The following is a 20,622-nucleotide window of genomic DNA, read 5'->3' as shown; positions in this document are numbered from 1 at the left end:
ATATATATATATATATATATATATATATATATATATATATATAAGAATAAAATATTATTTGCACTGTTTCACTGGCAGATAGAAAGCTCTGTTTTTTTTCTTTTCTTCTTAATTTTAATAATATAATGCCGATATGTGGTATGTCTTTCCACACTTCAATTAAAAAATATATTTATTTATTTATTTATTTATTTATTTATTTATTAAATTGAAGTGTGGAAACACAGACCACATCATCATTATATCGGGAGAGCTTTCTATCTGCCAGGGAAATGGAGCAAATTGTGTTTTTATTCTTTAATATAATAAATCACTGCCCTGCCCTGCCCTTTCCCCCCAATCCTTTGCCCTGCTCACTGATCTCTGTCCTGTTGCAGGTGAAGAGGCTTTAACTATTTTTGTAGACAAAAGGAGACTGAGCCGCACTGCCGACCCGACTGACTCCAACAGCACAGCTGTGACTCTGGAGGCACTCCACCAGCTGGCTGCCTCCTACTTTATCGACAGAGAGAGCACATTGCGCAAACTGCACCACCTCCAGATTGCCTCAACTGCCATCAAGGTAACCCTGCGGCCTAGATGCACACAGACCTGGGGACTTGACCCCAGTCTTCAGTGGCTATATTTAGAATTGAGCTACAGTTAAGCTAGGCCATCTCTATTGTTTGGAGGATGCAGCTGCCTCTTTTGGAGGGCAATCGGAGGATACAAGGCTTTTTTTTTTTTTGCATCATTGTTAGTCAGGTGCATGGTAGATGAATGTAAGAAATAGTAGCAGGTTGAGGCATGCATATTTGAGATGGTATGTTAAAATTAAAACTAAAAACAGTGATTTGTTCATAATCTTTGATCTGTATTACCCTCAAAACAATACAATAGCACATTATTTGATGCTTTCCCTCATGAATTGTATTTTTTTTTCAAAATCAATACATCAATTTCTCATCTCATCATCTCTAGCCACTTTATCCTTCTACAGGGAAGCTGGAGCCTATCCCAGCTGACTACGGGCGAAAGGCGGGGTACACCCTGGACAAGTCGCCAGGTCATCGCAGGGCTGACACATAGACACAGACAACCATTCACACTCATATTCACACCTACGGTCAATTTAGAGTCACCAGTTAACCTAACCTGCATGTCTTTGGACTGTGGGGGAAACCGGAGCACCCGGAGGAAACCCACGCGGACACGGGGAGAACATGCAAACTCCGCACAGAAAGGCCCTCGCCGGCCCCGGGGCTCGAACCCGGACCTTCTTGCTGTGAGGCGACAGCACTAACCACTACACCACCGTGCCGCCAACACATCAATTTTAATTCTTGAAACATATTTCAAAAAAGATGAGATGGTAAAGCATTTATCATTTTGTAATGTTGCCATTCCTTCTCACAACACTTAAAAGATGTTTAGGGACTAAAGACACCAAGTGATTAAGTGTTTCAGGTGTTGTTTTGTCCCATTCTTTCTGCAAACAGGTCTTAAGGTGTGCAACAGTACGGGTTCAATGTGGTCATATTTTTTGTTTCAAAATCCCCCACACATTCTGTATTGGGGACAGAGGGGTCAGGCACCCTCTTCTTCCACAGCCATGCCTTTGTAATGTGTGCAGAATGTGGTTTGCATTGTCTTGTTGAAATCTCCCTGGAGAAGACAAGATGTCGTCTTGAAGGCAGCATATGTTGCTCCAAAATCTGTGTACTTTTCTGCATTAATGCTGCCATCATAGAAGTGTAAGTTACCTTTGCCAAGGGCACTGACACAACCCCATACCATGACCGATCCTGGCTTTTGGAACTGTTCCTGGTAACAGTCTGGATGGTCCTTTCAGTCTTTGGTCCGAAGCACACGGTGTCCATTTCTTACAAAAAAGACCTGGAATACTGATTCATCTGACCACAATACACATTTCGACTGTGTGATGGTCTGTCCCAGATGCCTCCAAGCCCAGAGGAGTCAAAGGAGTGCTTTTGGACACAGTTAACATAAGGCTTCCTTTTTGCACAGGAAATATTTAACTGGTATTTGTGGATGTAGCTCTGTATTGTAGCTTGGCAGATGTTTGCCAAAGTAATCCCAAGCCCATGTGGTTCTATCAGCTATAGATGAATGATGGTTCTTGATGCAGTGTCATCTGAGGGATCAAAGATCATGGGTGTTCAGCTTAGGCTTGTGCCCTTGCCCTTTATGCACCGAAACAATTCCTTGAATCGTTTAATGATATTATGCACCATAGAGGGTGACATATCCAAATTCCTTCCTATCTTTCTTTGAGCAACATTATTTGTAAACATCTTAATAATTTTCTCATGCATTAGTTAACAAACTGGAGATCCTTATCCCATCTTTGCTCCTCAAAAACTCTGCCTTTTCTGAATAAAGATATTTTTGAAAATACAGTATTTTATATTACATTAGTATTGAGGCAGAATGGTGGTGCAGTGGTTAGTACTGTTGCCGCACAGCAAGCAAGCTCTGGGTTCAAACCTGCCAATTGACTGGGGTTTTTCTGTATGGAGTTTGCACGTCCTACCTGTGTCTGCGTGGGTTTCCTCAGGGTGCTCTGGTTTCCTCCCACAGTCCAAAGACATGTAGATTTGGTCAAATGGCTACTCTAAATTGCTCATTGGTGTGAGTGTGAATGTCTGACTGTCTCTCTGTGTTACCCCTGCAATAGATCTAGGATGTACCCCACTTCTCACCCAATGTCAGCTGGGATTGACTCCAGCTCACCCACGATCCACAATGGATGAGTGGTACAGAAAATTAATGAATGTTAAAAGCTGAAAGAGACAAAAAGAAAAAAGTGAACTAGAAGTGTGCAGTGCTGCTTAGCTAAATATAGAAAGTTGTTAATTTATTTCTGGTCAGCAATGTCATGTTCTTTTGTGTATTTGACAGCCGTTGTGTATGATAAATTGCATTGTAGCAATGTAATATGTTTACAACAGTTAGTAATTATTAAGTCGCTGTTAGACCACTTGCTCTAAACATTCTCTCTCTTTGTGCTGCATTCTAAAATTCCAATTAATTTCTTTTTTTTTTAATTTGGCTCTTAGAGGTAAAATGAGTATTAACAAAGAGCAAAGAAGCTTTGCCTCGAAGACTGCAACAGTGATAACTGAACAGTAGTATTGTAGTCGAGTCACTAAACATCGAGTCCAAGTCCAGTCTCAAGTCACCAGTGTTCAAATCTGAGTCAAATCCAAGTCATTAAAGAAAATTTCGAGTCGAGTCCACTATTGATCCGAGTCGAGTCGAGTTGGAGAACAAGACTCCAACTGCACCATCTGACGGTGGCTGTTGCTGCCTTTATGTGAAACCGTCTCTGCTACTGTGTTGGACTAACATTACTGCCCTATTTTAGTTAATAGGCTACAGATAAAAAAGCTTGTTCATTGCTCAGCAAGCCCCACCTACTATCAACAGGGCAAATAACATGAGAGAGGGTTAACACTAGCTAGTTCATCAGTCACCAAGCAAGCCCCGCTATTAACAGAGCAATGAACATAGCGTGTCACTTCCTTCTCTGGGTGTGGTCTTGCCAAATGATGATTGAAGTTCAAGGTTGTCCTTGTCGTCTCCTCGATAGTTCTTCTACATCTGGAACACATAGCAGTGCATTTTTTCCCACTCCACGAGAAGTCTGTAGAAAGCAAAGCAGACAATCCTGGGGGCTTCTCTCCAGGCATTTTAGTGCCATTAACTTTAGTTTGTTCCTGAACATGGTGTATGAACAGGTGAATGTGCATTCTCTTGCACAAAATTAGTATAAAAATTAAAGTAGATATAAACATCTCATCTCATCTCATTATCTCTAGCCGCTTTATCCTTCTACAGGGTCGCAGGCAAGCTGGAGCCTATCCCAGCTGACTACGGGCGAAAGGCAGGGTACACCCTGGACGGGTCACCAGGTCATCACAGGGCTGACACATAGACACAGCCAACCATTCACACTCACATTCACACCTACGGTCAATTTAGAGTCACCAGTTTACCTAACCTGCATGTCTTTGGACTGTGGGGGAAACCGGAGCACCCGAAGGAAACCCACGCGGACACGGGGAGAACATGCAAACTCCGCACAGAAAGGCCCTCGTCGGCCACGGGGCTCAAACCTGGACCTTCTTGCTGTGAGGCGACAGTGCTAACCACTACACCACCGTGCTGCCAGATATAAATATCTTATGCCAAATTATTATGACATGTTACAAAAAATAAAGAAAAAATCCAAGTCCTCGTCTCCAATTTACGAGTCTGAATGCAATTAATGCACGAATCCGAATCCAAGTCATCAGTGCTCAAGTCAAGTCACGAGTCCTTAAAATTAGGGCACAAGCCACACTCGAGTACTACAAGCCTGCTGAACATTTTATTTATTTATCCATCCATTTGTTTATTTTTGCCAAAATTAATTCCAAATGTCCCTCTTTAGCTTTAAACACATGCAACAGCTGGTGTGTTTATCAGTCCAGTTCTGTCTAGAGCAGCATTTCTCAACCTTTTTTCAGTCACGGCACCCTTCAGAAGTATGCAAATTCTCAAGGCACCCCCATATAAAATATACGCAGTCACGCTGACCATACGCTGACCCCGGCAGTGACGTTGTGACATGGGAAAGGGGGCCGTGAGGCAAATTTTGATGATGCATGAGGCGGTGATGATCTGCATTAGTGTAACTATCGTTTTTTTGGAATTTTAATTCATTTTATTTATTTCAATGTTAGAATATATAATTTTTTGACGGCACCCCTAACAAAGCCAGACGGCACCCCAGGGTGCCACGGCACTCCGGTTGAGAAAAGCTGGTCTAGAGCATGTTTTTCTCACTAATCTTTCAAGTTCATGCGATAGTCGCATTATTGATAGGCGATCCAGGAACTGTGGAAGGCAGGCAGTTTTTCATAGTAAATACTATCTGGGTGTTAATAAATGTGTTCTGTTGGTTGTTTTAAGGCTGGTTTAATTGCAAAAAGTAATCAAATTAGCATTGCACAGAGCTGTTAAAGAGATGTACTGGACTTCATCTCACATCCCATCGATAATTCATTTCAGTAAAAGGAAGCAGGACGCAGAGTCTTTATGACTGCACTGTTTGGACCGAAGTACTTTTTGCAGTATGCTGATCGAAATGATTAGACAGAAGCTTTTTTTTTTGTTACTTTTACTTATTTAGTCACTTCAAGTGATCGATGGAAATTATTCTCAGCATCAACAACCTTAATTAACCAAATAAATGAAGATAGATGTGAATGCAAAGGTAAAAGAAATGGTGACTCAGCCCTGGTTAAAGACCATGGTGCAACATCAAGGGTGGCCTGAGCATGGGAGAGGAGAGGCTGCTTTTGGAAATAAGTGGCCATATATCAAATAAATAAATGGGAAATTGCAGGTACAATTATGCATCAGCTTGAGGAATTATCTTTCAATTTCAATATTTCTCTGAGCACCTTGCCCATTTGTCAGCCGTTTCAATATAACGAAGGTGTTATTCTCTAATGAGCAAGAGACAGATGAGGAGTATTTTCTGCACCATTGGTAATAAATGGATTTTTAACCTCAATGGTGTGTTGGGATACTGAATCAGGAAATACCAAGAAAGTGCCAGACGACATCAATCCTGGCTATTAATTTTAATTTCAGTGTCAGCAAAGTGCATTCTGCTTTGGTACCTGTGTTAAAAAGAGTAGCAATTGACATTTTATTATCCAAATGTCATCCCTAATCATTTCTTTAGGTAAGAAAGACTCATACCCAGTTTGTTGGGTACTAGGTCAGGACATCTGAGGAACTGGTAACATAATGTATGTACATCTCATCTCGTCTTCTTCCACTTATCCGGGGCCGGGTCGCGGAGGCAGCAGTCTGAGCATGGAAGCCCAAACTTCCCTTTCCCCAGACACCTCGGCCAGCTCCTCAGGAAGAACACCGAGGTGTTCCCAGGCCAGCCGAGAGACATAGTCCCTCCAGCGTGTCCTGGGTCTTCCCCGGGGCCTCCTCCCGGGGGGACATGCCTGGAACACCTCCCCAGGGAGGCATCCAGGAGGCATCCGAAAGAGATGCCCGAGCCACCTCAGCCGATTCCTCTCAATGTGGAGGAGCAGCGGCTCTACTCCGAGCTCCTCCTGAGTGACTGTGCTTCTCACCCTATCTCTAAGGGAGTGCCCAGTCACCCTGCGAAGGAAACTCATTTCGGCCGCTTGTATCCGCGATCTTGTTCTTTCGGTCATTACCCAAAGCTCATGACCATAGGCAAGAGTCGGAACGTAGATCGACCGGTAAATCGAGAGCTTCGCCTTTTGGCTCAGCTCCTTCTTCACCATGATGGACCAGTAAAGTGACCGCATCACTGCGGAGGCCGTACCGATCCGCCTGTCGATCTCATGCTCTATCCTTCCCTCACTCGTGAACAAGATCCCGAGATACTTAAACTCCTCCACTTGAGGCAGGACTTCTCCACCAACCTGGAGAGGGCAAGCCACCCTTTTCCGGTCGAGAACCATGGCCTCTGACTTGGAGGTGCTGATTCTCATCCCAGCCGCTTCACACTCGACTGCAAACCGCCCCAGTGCATGCTGAAGGTCCTGGTTTGAAGAAGCCAACAGGACAACATCATCTGCAAAAAGCAGAGATGAAATCCTGTGGTTCCCAAACAGGATTCCTTCCGGCCCCTGACTGCACCTAGAAATTCTGTCCATAAAGATTATGAACAGAACCGGTGACAAAGGGCAGCCCTGCCAGAGTCCAATATGCACTGGGAACAGGTCTGACTTACTGCCAGCAATGTGAACCAGACTCCTGCTCTGTTCGTACAGGGAACGGACAGCCCTTAGCAAAGAGCCCCGAACCCCATACTCCCGAAGCACCCCCCACAGAATACCATGAGGGACACAGTCGAATGCCTTCTCCAGATCCACAAAGCACATGTGGACTGGTTGGGCAAACTCCCATGAACCCTTGAGCACCCTATGAAAGGTATAGAGCTGGTCCAGTGTTCCGCGACCAGGACAAAAACTGCATTGTTTCTCCTGGATCCAAGGTTCGACTATTGGCCGAATTCTCCTCTCCAGTACCCTGGAGTAAACCTTCCCTGGGAGGCTGAGAAGTGTGATTGGAGCACATTATCCAGTCCCCTTTCTTAAAAAGAGGGACCACCTCCCCAGTCTGCCGCTCCAGAGGCACTGTCCCTGACCACCACACGATGTTGCAGAGGCGTGTCAGCCAAGACAGCCCCACAACATCCAGAGACTTGAGATACTCGAGGCGGATCTCATCCACCCCCGGTGCCTTACCACCGAGGAGCTTGCTAACCACCTCAGTGACTTCGGCTTGGGTAATGTACGAGTCCACCTCTGAGTCATCAGCCTCTGCTTCCTCAATGGAAGACATGACAGTGGGATTGAGGAGATCCTCGAAGTATTCCTTCCACTGCCCGACAATGTCCCCAGTCGAGGTCAACAGCTCCCCACCCGCACTGTAAACAGTGTTGGCAGAGTACTGCTTCCCCCTCCTGAGGTGCTGGACGGTTTGCCAGAATTTCTTCGAGGCCGACCGATAGTCCTCATCCATGGCCTCACCGAACTCCTCCCAGTTCCGAGTTTTTGCCTCCGCAACTGCCCGAGCTGCGGCACGCCTGGCCTACCGATACCCGCCAGCTGCCTCAGGAGTCCCGGAGGCCAACATAGCCTGATAGGACTCCTTCTTCAGCTTGATGGCATCCCTTACTTCTGGTATCCACCACCGGGTTCGGGGATTGCCGCCACGACAGGCACCGGCGACCTTGTGGCCACAGCTCCGAACAGCCGCATCGACAATGGAGGCAGAGAACATGGTCCACTCAGACTCAATGTCCCCCACCTCCCTCAGAAGCTGGGAGAAGGTCTCCCGGAGGTGGGAGTTAAAGACCTCCCCAACAGAGTGCTCGGCCAGACGTTCCCAGCAGACCCTCACCATATGTTTGGGCCTGCCAGGTCTGTCCGTCTTCCTCCTCCGCCAGCGGATCCAACTCACCACCAGGTGGTGATTAGTTGACAGCTCAGCCCCTCTCTTCACCCGAGTGTCCAAGACATAGGGCCTGAGATCCGATGAAACAACAACAAAGTCGATCATCGACCTCCAACCTAAGGTGTCCTGGTGCCACGTGCACTTATGGACACCCCTATGCTTGAACATGGTGTTCGTTATGGACAAACCGTGACGAGCACAGAAGTCCAATAACAAAACACCACTCGGGTTCAGATCGGGGAGGCCGTTCCTCCCAATCACGCCCCTCCAGGTATCACTGTCATCGCCCACATGAGCGTTGAAGTCCCCCAGTAGAACAATGGAGTCCCCAGTCTGAGCACCTCTCAGTACCCCTCCCAGGGACTCCAAGAAGGCCGGATACTCTATACTGCTATTCGGCCCGTAGGCACAAACAACAGCAAGAGCCCTCTCCCCGATCCGAAGGTGCAGAGAGGCGACCCTCTCATTCACTGGGATAAATTCCAACACATGGCGGCTGAGCTGGGGAGTAGAGGTCTGCGCGGGTCGGATTTTTCAGTCCCGCTCCCACCCGCGCCCGCATTATGCAGTCCCGCTCCCGCCCGCGCCTGCAAAGAATTATGATTTTCAGTCCCGCTCCCGCCCGCGCCTGCCATATTTTGTCCCGCTCCTGCCCACGCCCGCATTGTGCAGTCCCGCTCCCGCCCGCGCCCACAAAAAAATTATGATTTTCAGTTCTGCTCCCGCCCGCGCCTGCCATATTTTGTCCCGCTCCCGCCCGCAAATTCCGTCCGCAAATCCCGCATGATGCAGACGTTCGCGTTATTTCTCAGGAAAGTTCTTGTCTTGACACAGCGTGATGGTGCCCCGCCCCGTACTTTGAGTGGATTTGAGCATAAATATCTACAGCTCACATTCACGTTTGTTATTATTTACCTTGTTTCTGAATTCAGCATGTAGTGTCTCTAATAATAATAATAATAATAATAATTAGTGCTGTCAAGCAATTAAAATATTTAATCACAAATCACACATTTTTATCACATGAGAAACCATTGTAATTCTCTGATCAGCATAAAAAAGTGAATGGGCTTGCTTTGTACCAATGGTGTTTTTTTTTTTGTTTTTTTTTACTGCAAAGCAGAGCTAGTAAGAGAAGTGAATTGATTTACTGCCTGAGTTAGTCTACAACTCTAATCAGAGAGACAGGTTACACAGTGACGGTAGGCTTGACTCAATGCTATCCCAGAAATCCTTCCTGTAATATGCAAATTTGGCCGCCTCTGATTGGACAGCCAAATTTGCATATTACAGGAAGGATTTCTGGGATAGCATTGAGTCAAGCCTACCGTCACTGTGTAACCTGTCTCCCTGATTAGAGTTGTAGACTAACGCAAGCAGTAAATCACTTCACTCATGGTTCTCTTGCTAGCTGGGTTTGAACTGCGAGTCATTAGAGTGATCAAAGGATTTCCCGTTAGGGTGATCAATGGCAAATTTAAGATGCCATTCCTCACTCAGTCTGGCAATCTGATTCTCTCTGCAAATTTAGGCATTTTAAAATGTTTTTATTAATGCCAAATAAAATATCCAGCACAAATTATATATGATAGACATAAATTAATAATTTATAAATTTTATTTCAAACACATTTTTAGTTAGCGGGACTGCAGCTTATCACCGCCCGCGCCGCATATGTGCACTCCCGCTCCCGCCTGTGCGCGCATATGTGCACTTCCAGTCGTGCCTGCAATGAGCTTTCAAAATTTGTCCCGCGCCGCACTGCTTTGCGGCGGGTCCCGCGAGTCCCGCGGGACTCCCGCGGGAGTGCAGGGCTCTACTGGGGAGCTATAAGCAAGCCCACACCAGCCCGCCGCCGTTCACCATGGGCGACTCCAGAGAAGTGAAGAGTCCAGCCCCTCTCGAGGAGCTGGGTTCCGGAGCCCAAGCTGTGCATGGAGGTGAGCCCGACTATCTCTAGCTGGTACCTCTCAACCTCCCGCACAAGCTCAGGCTCTTTCCCCCCCAGTGAAGTGACATTCCATGTCCCAACAGCTAGCCGCTGTGTTCGGGGATCAGGTCGTCGAGGCCCCTGCCTTCGACTGCCGCCCAATTCACACTGCACCAATCCCCTATGGCTACCTCTGTGGGTGGTGAACCCACAGGAGGTCAGGCCCATGTCACCGCTTCGGGCTGAGCCCGGCTGGGCCCCATGGGCAAAGGCCTGACCACCAAGTGCTTGCATATGAGCCCCAACCCCAGGCCTGGCTCCAGGGTGGGGCCCCGGCTGCGCCATACCGGACGACGTCACGGTCCTTGATCGATTGTTATCCATAAGGGGTTTTGGTGAACTGCTCTTAGTCTGGCCTGTCACCTAGGACCTGTCTGCCTTGGGAGACCCTAACAGGGGCATAATGCCCCCAACAACATAGCTCCTAGGATCATTCAAGCACACAAACCCCTCCACCACAATAAGGTGGCAGTTCTAGGAGGGGATGTATGCACATATCCTCCTGAATTCTCTGTTGATACATTTTCTATACTGTAAAAGCAGCTCTGACAGTTGTTCCAGCTGCAAAGCAAATCAAAGGTTTATATTAATCTGGACTCTCCACATAATCTAAGGCTAATAGGAATTATTCTATCCATATTCACTGGATATGCGCAATCATGTGCTATGATTGGCTACTCTTCTAATAGGATATCAGCTCATATACTGTGAGTAGAGAAAAACAAAATGGTGGAGTGTGTTGCTGAACCAACCGAGGATGAAATAAAAGCTCTACTCGAAAAGAAAACTGCAAAAATTATCAAGTATTTAAAAGAAACAGAAATAGCTAAAAGAATATAGTTTTTTGTTTGTTTGTTTGCCCCCCGCAATATCTCCTGTTCCACACTCCAGCCCAGTCAGTGGTGGTAATGCACCTTTAAGTTGGTTTGCCAACCGTCAAAAAAAACTTATAGAAAAGAAGAAAACCCCAAAACATACAAAAAAAAAGGCAACAAAATATGGAATAAAAGTATTTGATGGTAATAACATATCTTTTTTAAAATTATTTTTCAAGAATTATTATTATCGCGTTTTTCACAAATTGCTCCTGTCATTTTGCCGGTTTGTTTACATTCTAAGCAGAAATGATTTTGTCGGATATTTTGTAAGAAGTTTTTATTTGATTGAATTTGCAAAAAAATAAAAATGCTCTGTTTCTCAAAATCCAGTGAATGTGAAAAGAATAAATCAGTTATTCCACTCAGTCTCGTCGTACATGGCTTATAAATGGAATCTATTCTCTTTGGAAGTAGAAAGAATATTAGGAAGAGGTCCTAGATGAATATATCCTGTGGTGACAAGCTAGTTGGAGCCAAAGAAAGTGTCACATACTTGGGAGCTGAGCTTGACCAAACAATAAGTGGCGAAAGCATGGGCAAAAGAGTAATACAGAAATCTAATGTGAGACTGAAATTTCTGTACCGACAATCCAAATACCTGACTCCATCAACTCGACATACTCTGGTTTCAGCTCTGATGCAAAATTACTTTGACTATGCCTGTTCCTCTTGGTATTATCCCTTACAGAAAAGAACTAAAGACAAGCTTCAAGTGTGCCAAAACAAGCTGATCTGTTTTGTGTTGGGTCTCCCCCAGGTCACGTTTGGATATTTCCGATTTCAAAAAAGTGGGTTGGCTCCCCGTCGAAAAGAGAGTTTGGCGCATTGGTGTGAACCATATTTATAAAATTATACATGGCCTCTCTGCACTTTATCTTACATCCGATATTGTTTGAGTGGCTGATGTACATTCTTACAATACTTGTTTTAGCCAATACAGTTTAATGGTCCCTAAGTTCAAGAGCCATGGTCAAAAATCCTTCCTGTTCAATGCTGTGAAACAGTGGAATAGTCTGCCGTCTCAGATACAGTCAATTCAGAGCTTTCAGTGTTTTAAAAAGACTGTTAAAAGGCACTTCTTACAAAATCCGTAATTGTCTTTTTATGCTATTATTCTTCACAATATTTCTGCTGATGTCCTAGTCATATGCTTATGAGCGATTTCCATTGTTTGTATTTCTAGTCTGTTTTTTATCTTGTTCCTGCCATTTTGAAACTTTATTGTGGGACCACAATGGAAATAAGTGTATCTTACACTTTTTGTGTAATCCTTGGTTTAATTTCATGTTTTTTTTTTCTTTTTTTCAGTTGTGGTGTATATGTATACGGTATAGCTGATTCACATGTTATTTTACCTCAGTAAATTCAACCAATCAATCAATCAATAGCCAACTCGGTGCTATGACTCGATTTCGTGGAATAACTGTTAAATAGATTAAAAATATGCAGTTAGGTCAAGTTCAGTGTCAAGACTTTTTTTTTTATTGTCATTTCAACCATATATAGTTGGTACAAGTACACAGTTAAAATGAAATAACATTTCTCCAGGACCATAGTGCTACGTTAAACATCACAGGACTACAACTCTACATAAAACAATGTAAAGTGCAAGAGTGCAGTTACTTAAAAAAAAAGTATACTCATTGACGAGGTAAAGTTTTCTTTCTATTTGTTTAATATTCATGGAAGGAAGAAGTCTCTCCAGTGTCAGATGTGAATATATGGTGAATATTTAATATAAAACTGACTTTACACATATAATAATAATAATAATAATAATAATAATAATAATAATAATAATAAGCCAGCATTTTACAAAAACTTTATTTTACTCAGTCAAAACTGTATTATTATTATTATTATTATTATTATTATTATTATTATTCAAGCCAAGCGTAAACCTGCTGGAAATTAACTTTCTCAAAAGTAATACCTGCCCTTCAGTTTAATTAATTTATGTATACTATTTCCATCTGTGGAGAGGTGTTTAGGTTGTGGCAAATCACACCACAAGTGCAAAATTTGCATGATATGCCACACTGCATTTTGCACCCTTAAGTAGAAACCGACACACCCCACACTGCATATTCAAAAAGGCAAATGTGCAAAATGTGTTATTTTGCTCATTTGAAAGAAACAATCATCTGTAGATACTGATAGTAAACTAGATCTCCCAATCTAGTCATTAATAAACTGGCAGCTGGTGGATGTACATGTCAACATGTTCGGGATTAAAAAAAAAAAAAAAAGACACATGCCTGCTTTTGGTCTGTCTTTAGTTCTTTTTGGGTCATCAGTCAAAATGTTCTTGTTAAAACTGGGAGGAGTGAAAGATCTTTGAACGACCCCAATTCTATGATTCATTTCTCTCTCTCTTTTTTGCCTTGGATTCAGCTCAACTAAGAACTCTCTGAATTTATCCCCAAGATGGGAAGAACGCTCGGAAATCAAAAGAAATGTTCTGTTTAATACTAGCAGATGGGGTCTCTTGTATAGAGCGCATTATTATTTCATTTAAAAGGCTAAGCTGAAGCTGAACATATTAACCACTATGTCCCGCTCGCTGAGGATTCCTACCGAGTTCAATAAGGTTCCCAATTCTATGGCGCAGAATATAATCTCATTCTGATACACACTTCCTTCCAGTGACAAGCTTCTTCAGAGTGCACGCACACACGCGCACACACACACACACACACACACACACACACACACACACACACACACACACACACACACACAAGGTGGCAAATATGATAGAATAGGACTTCTAACAACTGCTGAGGTACTCAAAGACTATTGCATTTGCAGTATGCATAAATATCTGTATTTGTGATGCTAATATGGATATAACTATAGATTATGGATCAGGGGCTGAATATTTTGCTTTTAACCAGAAAAGAAAGGCACCATTTAAAATCATTGTGTCATTATTTTTTATAAAATATATCGCTGTCTTAATAATAACATTATTATTTTTATTGCAGGAGAATGCAGTGTATTCTCTTCTGCTTTTGTAGGATAATACTGGAAAAAGTCTGGTTTTGGTTTATATCCTGCTTTAAGATGTGCAGTTGAGGCTAAAAGTTTGTAATGTACTGTACATTGAATGGCAGATTTTAAAATTGACTTATTTCCTTTGGTTTCGGTCAGACTTGTTGTTGTTGACTATCTTATTTTTGTCCTTTTACAAGGCATTTGTTTTTGTTTTGAGGATGAATGGTAAAATAATATTAACCATGATAAGATCCATATTTTGAAGCCAGAGACCATTGAGCCTCAGCTAGTTATATGCCAATGATTGGTTGATGTACATGTTGTGGTATGCAGGATGGATAATCATCAAGAGCTCACACCCTCATTCTTTTGTTTTTAAATTATTTATTGGAATTTTCCCAACTGGGAAGGACAATTTCAAAGGCTTGTGAACACATGTCACAAGTCATCCGAATACTCTGAGGAAAATGCTTACCCCCCTCTTCTTCTCTTTCACACATTGCCTCGTGTTGCACAGAATGACAGGGTAGAGAGTAATGTCATCCCCAAACACAGAGAACACAGCCAGTTTTCTTCACTTGGACTCCCAGCCATGGTTGGCAAACGATGTTAACCCATACAAAGTCCCTCCCGTGGCAGGATCTGAACTGGTTTTCCCAGGCAGTCTCAGGTCCTAGTGCTAACCAGGGCCTTAAGGCATGTTGGGTGGTGCCGACATCCATATCGATTTCAATACCCATATATATCGCTAGGGTTACTGTGGGGGGGCTGTGGTCTTCTGGTAACCACAAGAGTTTGAGTCCCTACTTGCATCTGTATTGTGAGATGGTATCATTTAGGTACCATTTTTATGATGGTCATTGGTATGACCAGACCGCAAGTAGAACTCATGATCTCTTGATCAAGAGGTGGACACATGAACCACAAGGCCAACTTGTGGTGGAAGGCCCATACAAAAGTCAAAGTACTTCCTATGCCAGGATCTGGTTTTCCCAGGCAGTCTCCCGTCTTAGTACTAACCAGGCCCTTAAGGCACATTGGGTGGTGCTGATCTTCATTTCTATAGTCCTTGGCCTCTCGCCTATTACGTATGTAGCTAGAGTTACAGTGGGGGGCTGTGGTCTTCTGGTAACCGCAAGAGTTTGAGTCCCTACTCACAACTGTATTGTGAGATGGTATCATTTAGGTACCATTTTTATGATGGTCTTTGGTATGACCAGACTGCAAGTAGAACTCATGATCTCTTGATCAAGAGGTGGACACATGAACCACAAAGCCAACTTGCAGTGGAAGGCCCATACAAAAGTCAAAGTCCTTCCCATGCCAGGATCTGGTCTTCCCAGACAGTCTCCCATCGTAGTACTAACCAGGCCCTTAATGTGCATTGGGTGGCACCGATCTCCCTAGCCCTCTGTCGCTTGCTTATACAGCTTTGGTTATAGTGTGTGTGTGTGTGTGTGTGTGGGGGGGGGGGGGGGGGGGGGGGGGGTTGGTCCTCTGGTAACCGTGAGAGTTTGACTCCCCACTTGCATCTGTATCACAGTGTGCCTCACCAGATGGCAGGAGATACCATTTTTATGATGGTCTTTGGTATGACCAGACTGCAAGTAGAACTTGCAATCTACTGGTCGAGAGGCAGATATGCTAACCACTAGGCCAACTTGCAGTGGAAGCCCCATACAGCCATTCTTAAATCTGTCATTGCCGTACAATAAGTATCAATAAAATATCCATTATAACCAATTGTAAGCACCTAAAAAATATCCTGTAGCTATGTTTGACTCGTCATAAATGTACACCAGTTTCATGCTCATGGGTAATACACTGAATGGTATCATTTGTTTATAGACTTTGGGGTACTACACTGCTCACAAAAAGTGTAGTTTGAGCTGCAGAGATCCAAATCTCAGAATTGAGATGCTTTTTCTCTGATTATTTGGAGCACTGAGAAATTAGTGCTTAATTGTCACATCATGATCTGCACAGCATAAATAAAGCATGCATGCATGTTTACTCCAGATTTTACAATGGTATTATAATAATAATAATAATAATAATAATGTCTTTATTACAACTTTGCAAAAAACATGCTAGTCTTATTAAAATAGTTACAATTAAATACAAAATACTAATAAGTAGATAAAAATAAAACATTAAAAATATTGAAACTTTTACAAAACTAGCTTATATTGAAAATGCAATCTGTTATAAAAGCTAGACTTAAAATGTTCAGTATTTAAATGTGGAAGTAGACTTCTCAGATTTCTAAGGTGCAAGGAACTGTGTTTAATATGACATAAAAGATGAAAAAGTGGATGGCAATGCTTACTTGGAATTCTACTGAAAAGAGAAAGATCTGATTTTTTTTACAAGGTCAGAAATACTGTAGTTATTTATTGGGAAATGTGCTTGTGTTTGAAGCAGCGTGTAAGGAAATTCTGGACAGTAGTAAGTTCTGGAGGAGAAGCAGCACAGACAGATAAACCATATGTAATTTTTGGTAAAACTATAGATAAAAATATAAAGTCAGTATTAGGTTGCTGGTAACCTTCCTTACATAAGGATCTAAGGACGTACCGGTATAGGCACTTGTTTGGCTTGACGAGTTTTCCCTTAACATGCTTATTAAATCTAGTATTACTCTGAAAAGTTACTCTGAGTATTTTAAGCTTCTCTACTTGCTTTATGCTATGAACTGAACTCATGTTTACCTTAGTTTTCTTATGAATAACTAATTCATTACATTTATTAATGTTGCAAGGCATGCAGTTGTCCCTAGACCAATCAAAATTTTGTTCAACAACTTCCTTACATATCTGATCATGAGTATTATTATTCTTGCTCTTGCATTCCTTAACTTGGATGATAATATTTTCCGCATATTTAACTACAGAGTCTTGCAAAAGTATTCATCCCCCTTTGTGTTTGTCCTGTTTTGTCGCATTACACACTGGAATTAAAATGGATTTTTTTGGATAGTTAGCATCATTTGATTTACACAACATGCCTACCACTTTAAAGGTGAAAATTGTTGTTTTATTGTGACACAAACAATAATTAAGATGAAAAAAAAAACAGAAATTTGGAGTGTGCATAGGTATTCACCCCCCACAGTCAATACTTTGTAGAGCCACCTTTTGCTGCAATTACAGCTGCAAGTCTCTTGGGGTATGTCTCTATTAGCTTCGCACATCTAGCCACTGGGATTGTTGCCCATTCCTCAAGGCAAAACTGCTCCAACGCCTTCAAGTTAGATGGATTGCGCTGGTGTACAGCAATCTTCAAGTTATGCCACAGATTCTCAATTAGATTGAGGTCTGGGCTTTGATTAGGCCATTCCAAGACATTTAAATGTTTCCCTTTAAACCACTCCAGTGTAGCTTTAGCAGTATGTTTAGGGTCATTGTCCTGCTGGAACGTGAACCTTCGACCCAGTCTCAAACCTCTGGCTGACTCAAACAGGTTTGCCTCCATAATTGCCCTGTATTTAGTGCCATCCATTTTTCTTTCAGTCCTGACCAGCTTTCCTGTCCTTGCAGATGAAAAATATCCCCATAGCATGATGCTGCCACCACCATGCTTCATTGTAGGAATGGTGTTCTCAGGGTGTTGGGTTTGCGCCACACATGGCATTTCCCTTGATGGCCAAAAAGATCAATTTTAGTCTCATCTGACCAGAGAATCTTCTTCATTGTGTTTGGGGAGTCTGCTACATGCTGTTGGGTAAACTCCAAACGTGTTTTCTTAAGCAATGGCTTTTCTGGCCACTCTTCCATAAAGCCCCACTCTGTGGAGTGTACAGCTTAAAGTGGTCCTATGGACAGATACTCCCATCTCCGCTGTGGATCTTTTCAGCTCCTTCAGTGTTATCTTTGGTGCCTTTGTTGCATCTCTGATTAATGCCCTCCTTGCCCGGTCTGTGAGTTTTGGTGGGTGGCCTTCTCTTGTCAGGTTTGTAGTGGTGCCATATTCTTTCCATTTTGCTATAATGGATTTAATGGTGCTCCCTGGGATATTCAAAGTTTGGGATATTTTTTATAACCCAACCCTGATCCATACTTCTCCACAACTTTGTCTCTGATCTGTTTGGAGGCTCCTTGGTTTCCATGTTGCTTGCTTAGTAGCGTTACAGAGTCGGGGTCCTTCCAGAACAGGTTGATTTATACCGACATCATGTGACAGATCATGTGACACTTTGATTGCACACAGGTGGATCTTAATCAACTAATTATGTGACTTATGAAATGAATTGGTTGGACCAGCTCTTATTTAAGGGTTTCATAAGAAAGGGGATGAATACCTATGCACACTCCATATTTCTGTTTTTGCATCTTAATTATTGTTTGTGTCACAGTAAAACAACAATTTGCACCTTTAAAGTGGTAGGCATGTTGTGTAAATCAAATGGTGCTAACCCTCCAAAAAAAATCCATTTTAATTCCTGCTTATAATGCGACAAAACAGGACAAACACCAAGGGGAAGGAATACTTTTGCAAGACACTGTGTATGACTCAATTCATTTTTAACAATTTCAAGATCGTTAATCAACAAATTAAAAAGATGAGGGTCGCTTACGCGTCCTTGAGTCGTTCCCTTATTAACATGATGCCACTGATAAACATTACCCCTAAAAACGAGTCACCTCTTGTTGGAGGACCACATCCATAACCAACTTGCACATTCAGTCCGAGTTTGTTCAGGATGTATTATGAGCCAAGCATCTGCAATGCAAATTTTCACTCACTCTCTGCTAAGCTATAGAAAGTGTTGCTGAGCAGTTCCTACTTGAGAAATGCACAAAGACTGTATTCAGGCTTTATCCTAGCCAGAACAAGAATGCTTCATTACTCCTTTTAATATGCTTTCCATATTAATGCACTCTCGCAGAATGCAAGACCGATTCATGTTATTAGCATATATTAAGGCACACCCAGGAACTATTTCTTCTAACAAATGCTTTCATGAACATTTCTGAATAGCATGATTACTCAGGGCACATGCACAGAATTAAGCGTATTTGTTCTCATCCCAATTTACGGGTTAAGACAATTTGGCAGCACAGCATTGTTCATTAGCCATTTGTGTAAAACTCAACACCGTTTAAAACTGATAATTAGTTTTCCTATACAGAATGCTACACAGGATAAATCTCCAGTGTTGAAGGAATGCCTGCAGAGTTAATTACTGTCTAGCTGGTCTTCACTAATGGTGTTAATTCAACACTAGGGATGTTGGAAGATACATAATAACGTTAGATACTTTTTGAATTTTGATGCTCATGCACACACACACACACACCCACGGACATGCACAAATATCCTTCATTATTGGATATAACACCTTTCATTGCTACCTTTACTTATTAGATTTTCATTTCCTATTAAATTACCTTCAATAAATTAAATATATTATGTAATCAGTGTCGTAATGGGAAATACCGTTGTGCTGAGAGGTTTACATCCAGGGACATGAATGTCATGGCGATATTAGGCTTTCAGTGATTTCTTCGAAATGTGCTTTTTGGGTTCACTTTTGAAGTTTTCTTTCTCGTGTCATCTCAGGGAGTTTAATGTTCCCACTGACACTTCTTGCCTGATTATTAGAGCTCTACATCTGTCCTGCAGTGCTCTCCAAATAATGTATCGGCAGAAATATGAGTGCAGATGTGAAGTGAGTGGAGAACACATTCAGCTTGAAGTGATCTTTTTGGTTCTTGGAGCTCCCCACCCTAAGACTATATACTTTAATGATCTCTGTGTGTATGCAAATGGATTTTAATCAAGGTATTTTAACTTAGCAGAGTGATTTACCTAAGCAAACTTGACTGGTATAATTTCTTTCTCTTCTTCCTTACATTAAGGTCAGCTTCTAAATGTTCTGAGCTCCATTCCACTCTGCCCTTGTTGCCGATTCGCTCATTGCTATGCATAGAAAACCCATCTTTATATTTGCATTCAGCCAATTTTCAATTTAAGTCGGACATCTGTCTCTGTTAAAAATTAATCTACTGATCCCTGTAGAAGCTCCTTGGATTTTAATTAATTGCATGGGCACATCAATAAAAGGAATTTAAATGCCAGTGCTCCGCTTGCTGAACACTTTCCTCCCGATATCCTGCTTCTCCACTTATGAAAGTTATTTCAACTCATTGAACAGAAATTAAATAAAACACTATAATGAAGATTTTCTGCTTGCACAACTTATTAGCAAGATCCCTGAAACTTTTCTGTTTTCTCAGTCATTCTTCTGCAGTTTTCCTCGAATCACTTTTCATCTCACAATTACATCAAATACATTTTGATGTAATTTTCTCTTGTCCATTTTCTACATACGCTCCTGACTCAAAAGTTAATGTCAAAACATGTCTGTTTCTGAATTACTGAAATATCTTTCATACTGAGTTTCTGAAGGAAGTCTGGTTAATTTTATTTGCCTTCAGGGAAAATATTAAAAGAGCTTTCCACGGTATGAAGAATCATTGTGTCAGGGAAGGAGATGGATTTGCCTTCAGGCAGCCTTTTTGTCTTCTCATATGTCAGAGCCTTGACATAGAAGAGCTTTAAATCAAGCTTTTGTCAAGAGTGATTGGGCTGTGATCACTCCCTCATGATGTGCTGCTGAAACGGTGCTGATTTGGTGTTATTAGCAGGGTAACTCAATATTGAGGACTCTTGAAAAAAAAAAGAAACATTTATTTTCATATTTCATTATTTGAAATTCCTTTCATCACCATGAACAAAACTGAATATTAA

General features: G+C 42.3%; 1 protein-coding gene across 1 annotated transcript in view; it reads left to right on the top strand.

Annotated features, from left to right (window-relative positions):
- brinp3a.1 (bone morphogenetic protein/retinoic acid inducible neural-specific 3a, tandem duplicate 1) overlaps nucleotides 1–20,622 on the top strand; it is a 141,225-nt gene that overhangs the window by 77,025 nt on the left and 43,578 nt on the right. Inside the window, exon 3 of the mRNA XM_060918361.1 lies at nucleotides 378–562. Coding sequence (XP_060774344.1) covers nucleotides 378–562 — 185 coding nt within the window. The remainder of the gene's footprint in view (nucleotides 1–377; nucleotides 563–20,622) is intronic.

This window comes from Neoarius graeffei, chromosome 4, assembly GCF_027579695.1.
Source record: "Neoarius graeffei isolate fNeoGra1 chromosome 4, fNeoGra1.pri, whole genome shotgun sequence".
NCBI classification, from domain to species: Eukaryota; Metazoa; Chordata; class Actinopteri; order Siluriformes; family Ariidae; genus Neoarius; species Neoarius graeffei.
The sequence above is the reverse complement of the archived record's forward strand: the minus strand, read 5'-3'. Positions and strand labels throughout refer to the sequence as shown.